General features: G+C 38.6%; 1 protein-coding gene across 1 annotated transcript; it reads right to left on the bottom strand.

Annotated features, from left to right (window-relative positions):
* Positions 1-1,158: 1,158 nt before the first annotated feature.
* On the bottom strand, positions 1,159-5,768 carry LOC134856039 (ras-associating and dilute domain-containing protein-like). Its single transcript, XM_063872410.1, has one exon. The coding sequence runs from the start codon at positions 5,328-5,330 to the stop codon at positions 1,260-1,262; it is 4,071 nt and encodes a 1,356-aa protein (XP_063728480.1). The 5' UTR covers positions 5,331-5,768; the 3' UTR covers positions 1,159-1,259.
* Positions 5,769-9,763: the final 3,995 nt, after the last annotated feature.

Here is a 9,763-nt window from a genome sequence, read left to right as displayed (position 1 = left end):
GTTGAGGGTATTATTAGAATCATGTGCGTAAATTACAACCGGGGACCAATCATTTATTCAAAGTGAACAAATTGTCAATAGCAAACCCCGAATGCAAAACCTGTTAGAGATGATAGAGAAAGCAGTCGATTCCATCACATCGAAGATGGAAAATGAAGCCTGGTTCATCTTGTTGTACCTGAAATAAGCGCTCAGCAAACTTCGCCTTAGCAAGCATGTAAATATTTATTGCAGTTTAAACTCTTCCTCTGGGAAACATAACGTGACTTACAGATTCAAAAAGGATATGCTAAAAGAGTTCCAGAAAGCAATTGACAACGCACTCTAAAAATACCGGGTGTATTTTTTTAGACAATATATGCTCGCTATTACGAAGTGGAATGTTTCCAGTTAAAACCACTGGTAAACCAAATCTTCAGACATTTAGAACACGGAACCTTTGCCATCGAGTTATCCAGTTGTTAGTGAACAGTATCAGGTGGTGGGTTATTACATCAAGAAAACCGGCTACAAGCCCATGCATTCAAAGACTCGCATGCTGTTTTGGAACTAGAGACACCCCGTACCTTAAAACAATTGTGAGACTTTTAATGGTATAACTGAATTGCTTAAAGAGGCTCCTTTCCAATCTGCAAATACATAACGAGCATCTCAGTTCATCACTGAAATTGGTAGCAAACAGAACTATCAGTGATGAGAAGCTCGGCAATTGACGTTCGAGGTTTGGAAAAACATTGATCGCAATCACAGGATTACAAAGGAAAAAGATGAGCGCAAGATGGAAATCCGAGCTCTCCAAAAGCACTAAAAATACCCTGCTTTGGCAAAAATTTTTGCGTGGCAGGCAGATTGTTGAAAAAAACGGGTCAAACAAAACGTTTTCAAGCACTTTTTGGACTGTTTTGACCAAAAAATCGCGTTTTCTTTTTGGAGCGCGCTCCACTCCACCCTCAAAGTTAGCATACATTGGCCCCAAGCCTTTAGAAACTTTTAAGGGTCAGCCAGCCAAAAACGGAGGTCTTAAGATAGTACCAAAGGGAGAACCCTTTGGGTAGTCAGGAGCTCGTATCCTTGAGGAAATTTCAGATCCCCCACACCCTAAATCCGCTACTGCTTAGCGCTACTTGTGGTATCGTGTAAAAATTTTTGGTACATAACTCTAAATTTTGCTTCAGCAAATTGAAGATTTGTTTAAATATTTATAAACACGAGAGTAACGCTATTTATTCGATGAGTCCATTTATTCGAGGTTGTCTAACTTAGCACAAACTGGCGGCCGAGTTAGCCGCAAAACCAGTGGATACCTTCGAAACCACCAGTTTTACTTTCTGGCCTGTTTGGTTGAAGATTCGCATTGCATCGACGTAATCCATTTCAGAAATCGTAACATTATCCACGGCCATGATTCGGTCACCCGCCTGCAATCTTCCATTTTTGTGAGCAGCTCCATGCTCAGTTATTTTCCTTATATAGACACCTTTGCATTTCAATGGCGTGTTTAATCCATCAGTTAGACCAATGCCCAAACTATTGTTAATTTTGGACAACTCTACCATAACTAAGTAGTCTTGGTCGTCGTCGTCAAAAATGGCGGCGCTCGGAACTTCCGAGACATCGTCAGGAATAGTAGTGACATCATCTTGGATTGTGGCGACGTCGGCATCGATTTCGTCGGTACATTCAGTTTGAATCGAGTAGTTAACTGGGTGTTCCATGAACCAAGCGATCTCTCGATCCTCGCTCATAGTCGTGCAGCCTCCGACCGACTGCGTCTCGGTTGCATCATCGATAGCATGAAATGTTTTGTTAGCAAAATCGAGAGACAAGGCAGGGTCTTTCAATCTGGGCTGAAATGTCTTCGGTTCTTCGACTGGCAATGATTGATGAGTCGAATTAATTTCTACAAAAGCCGAAGACGAAGAGGGCCTGAGGAAAGCGGAGGCAGTTGTTGTTTCATAAGGGCGATTAGCCGCCAATGATGATTCGACCTGAAAATTCGAGGTTCTCGGCGAGTTTCCATTCTGAACTGAAACAGAGTCGTCAGCATGTTCTTTCGACGATGTTGTCTTCGCTCTGTAGGGCGTTTGATGTCCACTCAGTGAACTGTATGATGAGTATTCCTTATTAGGAGTTCTGGAATATGCGCTGTGGTAGCTGCTGCTGGTTTTCGAAGAGTTTTCAATCGCGCGTTGTGAAACTGAAAATGGTGCCTTTTTGGGAATGGGTCTCTTTTTACCATCCAAAGAACTTTTTCGGGTCCCACTAATTCCGATAAGATTGTTTTTAACGGTGCTGTTTTGAGAACTACTGGAAAAAGTGCCACTTGAGCTTGAATTTACGGGTGCTGCGTCTTGGGTCATTACGGCTTGCGAATATTGAGTTGTTTTGAATTTTCCGTTAATTCCCATAACAGGCAAGTTCACTGCTTTTGCTTGCTGGAGATTAGCATCTCCTGATTTCAGAGTGCCAGAAGATTTCAGAAGGGTCTCGGAGGAGGAAACTCCTGGTGATTCGAATTGAGGCTTAGACTTAACCGCAGTTTTGTTATCCGTTGGCAAAGAGTAGTTCCGATTGGGATGAGCTTGGCCAGTGCTTGTTCCGTTTTCCATTATGTAATTGTATTCTTCCGCATGTGATAACTTTGAATTATGTCTGGACAAGCTTGGATTTGGGTTGTTTGGAACATTCCCAGAAAACATTCGCGTAACCGATGGGGTATTGCGACTTCTTTGCTGCCGCCAAGAGTTCTTCGGTGTCCTGAGACTGGAGTTCGGTCGGCTTACATTTTGAAAAGGTTGCGGTGGGTATGCTTTGAAAATCTGGGTGATCATTTGGTATATACTTTCGTCTGGAACTTCAAGGTTAGGTTTAACTATGTAACCTCCAACTGGAAATGCAAGAGGGGGTGCCCCATCCATGCTTTCATAAAAAGGTTCTGTGTCTACCGCAAGACGGTCTTCTTCAGCGGGAGTCCAAATCTGAGGAAACGATTGATTCTCAAGTGCGTAATGTGTCAGTACGTAGTTCAACTGACTGGCTGATAAGTTTGGAAAGAAAGTTCTAAGTCTGCGCCAGTCTGTTTGCATGAGCGGGATCTTCAGCCAAGCTAAAAGGTCAACGACCGCATTTAGTTTACCTAAAAACTCGTCCGCTACTCTCCGGAGAGAATGTTGGTACAACCAGCTCTCCAGTGCGTCCAGGTTTCCTCGAATCTGGACTCCTCGAGACCAGTTGAAGTAGTGTCCGCTGGAACCCCGCTCCATCAACTGGTTGAAGAGAAACGAATTTGTGAAGAATAGTAGACATCCGAACAGCTGTTCCACGACCTCAGGATGAACAAGCATCCTGGAGAAAGTATCCAGGGTTCCTTGTAGAAGATCCAGAATGGACTGTATGGCCGATGGCATCCGATTTCCACCTGCGTTGAACGGATTCGAACTAAGCAACGTCGGCAGAATGAAACTTAAGGACTTCGTTAGTTGGTACACGCATTCTTGGAACGTTTCCATGCCTATTTCATCTAGAATTTGGAACAATTGCTCGTCAGTTGACGAAAGCATTACTCGCTCTTCGGCAGTTGCAGCTTCTTTTATTTCCGATTCCGGAATTGGGCTGAACAAGTTCTTCTTTTCCTCCAGGCAGTTCATTAGCTCCAACGAATTCGCCATCACGAACGCGACCTGCTTTAGCAACTCACAAAGATCGAAGACGCATTGCTTAACCGGTTTTCTCTCCGAATGCTCGTACGTGTTCAGTTGTTCACATGCTACTCGTGAGCTTTCATTGAAGGCAACAATGGTGTTGTATACTAGCTTTTTGCATTCTGCTTTTCCATAAACATCACTGCAGAAATCAATCATGCAACACATGAGGTAGCATGGAGCTAGTTTGAAACTATTTGAATCAATATCTGGACCCCCTCCCAAGTTCAAAATATAATACATTAGCTGAGACTCGTGCTGCTTCTGGTAATTAAGGCAAGGTATCCCGTTCATTGAACATTCCATCTCTTTCTTTTCGACTGCGCCTCCTGTCAAGTTGCTGCTTTTGAATGAGGGCGAATAGTTTGCATTACACTCGCTGAACGGTTTCAACCAGTAAAGATCTCGGGAAAGATCTTTGAAAGTAGTCAAGTCCTTATATAGAAAGAGGTAATGTTGACCCAAAGCGATTAAATCTCCGGTTTTCAAATCGACTGGCTTTGTTAGTGGGCTTCCATTTAGACTTACCATTGCTCCCGCTAATGGGTGTATACTTACCATTAACTCATTCATAACAGCTCCACTCATTTTTCGTCCATTTTCTCCAATTTTATCTGCGGATCGTGTCTTCTTCACTATCCAACAGTGCTGTTGTTTAATATCTGGACCTCCTAAAACCACTTCAGTTCTTTCGTTCATATTAGCGTTACTAGTCGTGAACTCACTTGACCCTATTTGGGTAATCTGCTCGGAGAGGTAGTAAATTAACGAATCATCCCGAAACGAATAACCGCGAAGAAGGATCAAAAAAGGGCAATCGGTAGGAGGAGGGACGGATCTCTTGTAAGCTCCGTCTTCACCGCTCTCAGTTTCTTGTGGTTCTGATGAGGAGTTGTAGGAGTTATGCTGACTTGAGTTCCTAGATTTGCTACTGAATGAAGATGTAGGTGTGATGTTCTCTTCTGGACTCTCCGGTGAGTCCTCCAACTCCTCGGATATCCCTTGGAGTCCAAGTTTTGCCCTTGCTTTCTGAATCTTGCGTACATTGCGATTCATCAATCTCGTTGTCGTATCTTTGTAAGTCTTGAAAACATCTGATTTTAATCTCAACTCAAGTCGCCGAACAAGGCCGAATTCCGGTTTCCATAATTCCTGCAACGACAGCGGTTGATCATTGTCATGTAGAGGTCGGCATCCTCTTTCAACCCATTTACTTTCACCGATCAAATCCCAGTTACTCAAGTGCTCCTCATCCGGCGCTACGCTCTCGAGAACCCCGACGACGTCACACAGGACATATTCAAGGTGACTTCGTTTCGGCAAACTGTATCGATCCAATGCCTCTTTAACGAGTTCCTTTGCCGACGATGATGGTGACGCCAGTACTGTTTTGTACATGTGAGCATGTTTGTTCTTAATCTTGGATCCATAAATTTTCAGCAAACCTGGCTGTTTATCGTCAAACGATAAGTCATTGGTTCCGACAACCATTGATTCGTTCAAACGTGAGTCGTTTAATGTTTGAGATTTGTTTTTCGTCTTATTTTTGCCTTTTTTGGGTCCGAAAAGAGCTTTTGGACCACCTCGAAGGCTTTCGAGAGAAATTATCGAATCGTTCATTTTTTCCATACTTTTAGTGGCCCTCGTTTTCTTTGAAGTTTTGTACAATGGCTCAGCGAAGCGGAGTGTTTTTTCGGGAGTTGTTAGTGAAACTATTTTGGTTAAATTAGGAGTACTTTTGGAATTTAGTAAGCTGATGGAGGTCAAAGTTCGATCTTCGTCCGAAGTTGAATTTTCTCCATTGTCGAGAATAAATGACTCATCGATAATTTTGGTAAAATCCACGACTAAAAGTTTGTCATGTGACGAGCTGAACGCTCATCAGCTTTCGCGTGCAAAATTGGTAAAGCTGTTTAAAGTCGTTTTCGTTTTGCTGTTACTTAAAAATACTCAAAACAAGAGAAACTAAATGCTGTAAAAGCGCATTTTCTATAAGCGCAGTTTTCAATCGAGTATTTATTTTTATATGAAAATATGCTGGCAATCTGAGCCAAAACCAAGCATGGTACCTGTGCGCTCAAGATGTACTATAAAAATTGTTCAATTACTTCTAATATTTTTATTATATTTCTAATTTATAATAATAGAGAATTTTTATAACTTCATAATCATAGTTGTGTGCCAATTCTGTAGATTAAAGCAAGCTGAGACGTTATAAATGCTTAAGAACTGAAAATCGTTTTTGAAATTTGTTGTATTTTAAATTTGATTGACCATTTAATTTAAACTTGCAAAACGCAGTGGCTCTTTTTTATGACAAGAGCGTTTTGTTTTCAAAGTTGAGCCGTCTTTTTCTCATTTGCTTTTTTTGGGTACCTGACTCAAGAATTCTTCAAGTTGTGAACAAAAGTCAGTTCATAAGTCTTCAGTAGTCTTTCTATTTTTGAAGTGAAGTAGATCAGTCAAAAATCAACACGCGTGCAACGAACCGAAGTAATTGATTAGCACATAAGCCTATGACCACCACGGTCAAAAACCACAACCTCAGCATGAAGTGTTTACTTTTTTTACGGATGGGAACCGAAAAATTTGAAACATGCGAAAATAAATAAATAGCCAGAATATACAGCAATGAAATGACTGTGTAAAGTGTCGAAGGCTCAAAACTCCCCTTGGTCTGAGCCCCCTATGATCTGTTTGTACTATTTCCTAGCTCAGAATGTGGCAAAAAAGTTCGAAGTAGTTCCTAATCAGGGAAACAACCTTGATTCCTCGAAACGAGCGGACCAGCTCCTATGTTTGACGTTTCTCATTCGTAGATAAATCGTCTTGTCTTGTCGTAGCCAAAACAATCTTTAATTCAGTATTTACTATCCTAGGTTTTATCGTTTTTGAAAAAACCGAGTAGTACTTTGTTATAAAAAGATTGACCAAATTTGGCTGTGATTGTCGTAGACGGTAGATCGTAAATCATGCGTTCGTTGTGTTTTGCGCGTAAATTGCAAACAAGATTTTCCGAAGTGTGTCCTTAGTGCCACCCCAAGCAAAAAATGTTTTGTCTTTTTCTGAAAAAGTCGGAACAATCAGTTCAAGTTTTTCCGCCCTAAGAATTATCCTGGAAGGTTCAGTTTCCCACGTTAACGACCCGTTGTTTTGGCCACTTCACGAAGTGAATGGAAGGCACTATGTATTCGAATTTTTAAAGCTAATTTTGACTAGCTCAAGTAAATCACGTAGGGGTTCAAGTAAAGTACAAAATTAGCGTCCAATTGATCGTGATTTTGCTTTTTTAATGTAAAAAGTTTGCTCTGTGCTGAAAACAGCTGGTCTGAACTCTTTCGTTTTTTAGGATAAATTAGATAAGATTCAGATTGCTGTTCTTCTTTTTTTAAGAATAAGACTGCTGACCTCCTGATGAGACGCTGACTTCCCCAATCTTAATTTATGATTAGCTTAAATTTAGTCTGAACTATAATCTTTGCTTAATTTACCTAATTTAATCTAATTTAATGGCATTTTTTGAAAACAAATTAGAAATTTTAGATGAAGTAAAAATGAATATGAAACAAAAAACTGCAAAAAAATATTTTCAGTTGCGTTTTTTGCTTAGCAACTGGATATCCTTGCTGCATTTTGAGGTAACACTTAAACCATTCAGAACTTAAACATTATGAACTGTTAAAAGCTATAAATTTTGACCGGTTCTTTCGGCAAAAGCAATTATAGTATTTTTTGGTTATCTTTTCAACTTTCATTTTCGATAAAAACAATATTTGAAATTTGAATAATCGCGACCAAGTTGCAATGAAAAAGTTGAGCACAAAGATATATTATCTATTATTTATGACAATTGCAGGGGAGTTATAAGTTTAATCGAGCCCGTAAATGAATAATTTTGCTGAGACATCTAAAACAGTGGTCACGATAGAAATGGGCCGACATATTCAAAACATAGGTCGAGCACTCTTTTCAGTTTTGAAAAAATTCAGTTTTGATCACGAAATATACCTTCGGTTAATATTTTTGTGAAAAAAAATCAGTTACCACGAAAATTCTTCAGAGAAAAAAATCAACAATATTAAAGTTCTTCCGGTAATCATTACACCAGTAACAAAAGTAAACAGGGATAACTGGTTACTGTGCAAGTAGCACAAAATGCTCCGATCATAGTCTTAGGGTCGCTGATTTTGCGCGGAAAAAAACTAAAACACGCCCGAATACAAAAATCTTCCCCATTTTCAATGGTCGGAACGAGAAGTTATTATAGCCTCGAAAAAAGTCACTTTCAAAAGATTTACAAATCAACTTAAAGCGAAAAATTGATGCTTTGAACCCTTAATTACTTCAGTCGCAAAACAAAATTTTCGAGAGACTGAAGTTTGTACCGACTTGCTTTTCATACAGATAAACCTACTTAGAGCAAGACAATATTTTCAAAAAATTTTCTTTCGTTTTACAATTTTCTTTCGTTTTCATCGCTCGTAATATCAGAACAATTTTCTTGAAAATATATTTCTTTTAGTTTCGTGAACTTTATTTTTGTTGCAAAATTAAAATTAAAAGTAGGTGCTTTAATAAATTTTACGAGAAAATCAGAAGTTTCAATAATTGCTTTTCCAATTGCGCCTAAATTTTAAGAAAATGTTTCAGTTCAATTCAAATCATAAAACAAGAAGTGTAGTTCTGAGGTGTTTTGATCAGCTATTGTTTTTTAATTAATCAATCTAATTTTTTAGGCCCAGTTATTAATAAAAACAGGGCAATAACTAAACGAACAGTATTTCGAGGGTCCCATCTTGCTAGCCCTTCTTTTTTTTTCAAATAATTCGTGTGCTATAAGTGTAATACAATATGGTATATTGGTGTATTGTTGTACATATAAAAGTCAGTTAGACGAAATTTACAAAGTGCAAAAAAGAATAATGAGGGCTATATTTTTCAAACAAAAGTTTGATTCCGTACGTGAAACTATAAATGAAAACGGCATACTTTCAGTTGTTGAAATGTTTTGCAGTGAAATATTTAAAACGCCGTTTAAGTCAATGCAAGACAAAAACAGCATGAGACAAACTGATATTAAATAAGGAACAAATGTATATTCAACATGTAGTAAAGGCGAAGGCATTTTGCCATCTATTTCTTGTCGCACTGATGATATGAAGAAGTCCTAAGAAGTTTCCTAAGAAAAGCATACATAGTTTATGCCCGTAAACCTTGACAACATGGATATTAAAGACTACCAAAACTTTGTCAAAATTTTTAGAAATCATATGTTTACGATAATCAAAAAAAAGTAAGTTGTTCTTCAATTAAGATTCATCCTTTTTTGAGCACGTTTTTTTTTCACCATTCTGAGGTCCCGCTTGTTAAGTAGTACTACTCTTTGGGAAACTCTCCGGTCAATATTAAATTGTTGTAACATTTTGTATTGTATGGTAAATTAATTCAAACTTTTACCACTGCAAGTTTGAGTCATCATTGTTTTGCCAAGCTCATTTTTTATCCCTAATTTTCATCCGTGTATCCATTTAACATTCTACTTTTTAACCATGCTTTCGTTTTTACGCATGAATATTTCGTGTACCACATCCGCATATAAACGGCCGTGTGGTTGATGAGTCAAGTCCACAATCCAAAGCTATGTTGTAAGAGGATACTGGAAGTAAAACAAATACTTTTTTAGGATAAAATAAGGTAATTCAATGTCTGTCAACTCATAGTTAAAAATTAAAAAAAAACGCTCAGGTTCTATTACAACACTTGAATCATAACCAAAGCTTTGAGCTAGCCTGTAAGTCTTCAGCGCTAGTTTTTTTCTTAATCTTTTTTGACAAATGTGGTCAAGTTATAACTAATATTGCTCGAGGTGCACAAAAATGTGTCGTTCAATGCCACCTTTCACCGAAATTTTGTATCATAGCCGAGTTATTTAAAAAAGAATCTAACTCTGACCGAGATAATCGAGATCCTAGTGCTTTTTTGTATGGTCAAAAAATAACTACTATTTATCAGTTTTATTTTAGAAAGATTTCAAAACCAAATTTTAATTAAGCTGAAGTTAA

Source organism: Symsagittifera roscoffensis, unplaced genomic scaffold, assembly GCF_963678635.1.
Source record: "Symsagittifera roscoffensis unplaced genomic scaffold, txSymRosc1.1 SCAFFOLD_650, whole genome shotgun sequence".
Classification (NCBI taxonomy): domain Eukaryota; kingdom Metazoa; phylum Xenacoelomorpha; order Acoela; family Convolutidae; genus Symsagittifera; species Symsagittifera roscoffensis.
Note: the sequence above shows the minus strand (reverse complement) of the source record. Positions and strands in the feature narration are given on the sequence as shown.

Excerpts from the sequence above, each read along its gene's own strand:
- LOC134856039 (XM_063872410.1), bottom strand. The coding sequence starts at position 5,330 with ATGGAAAAAATGAACGATTCGATAATTTCTCTCGAAAGCCTTCGAGGT.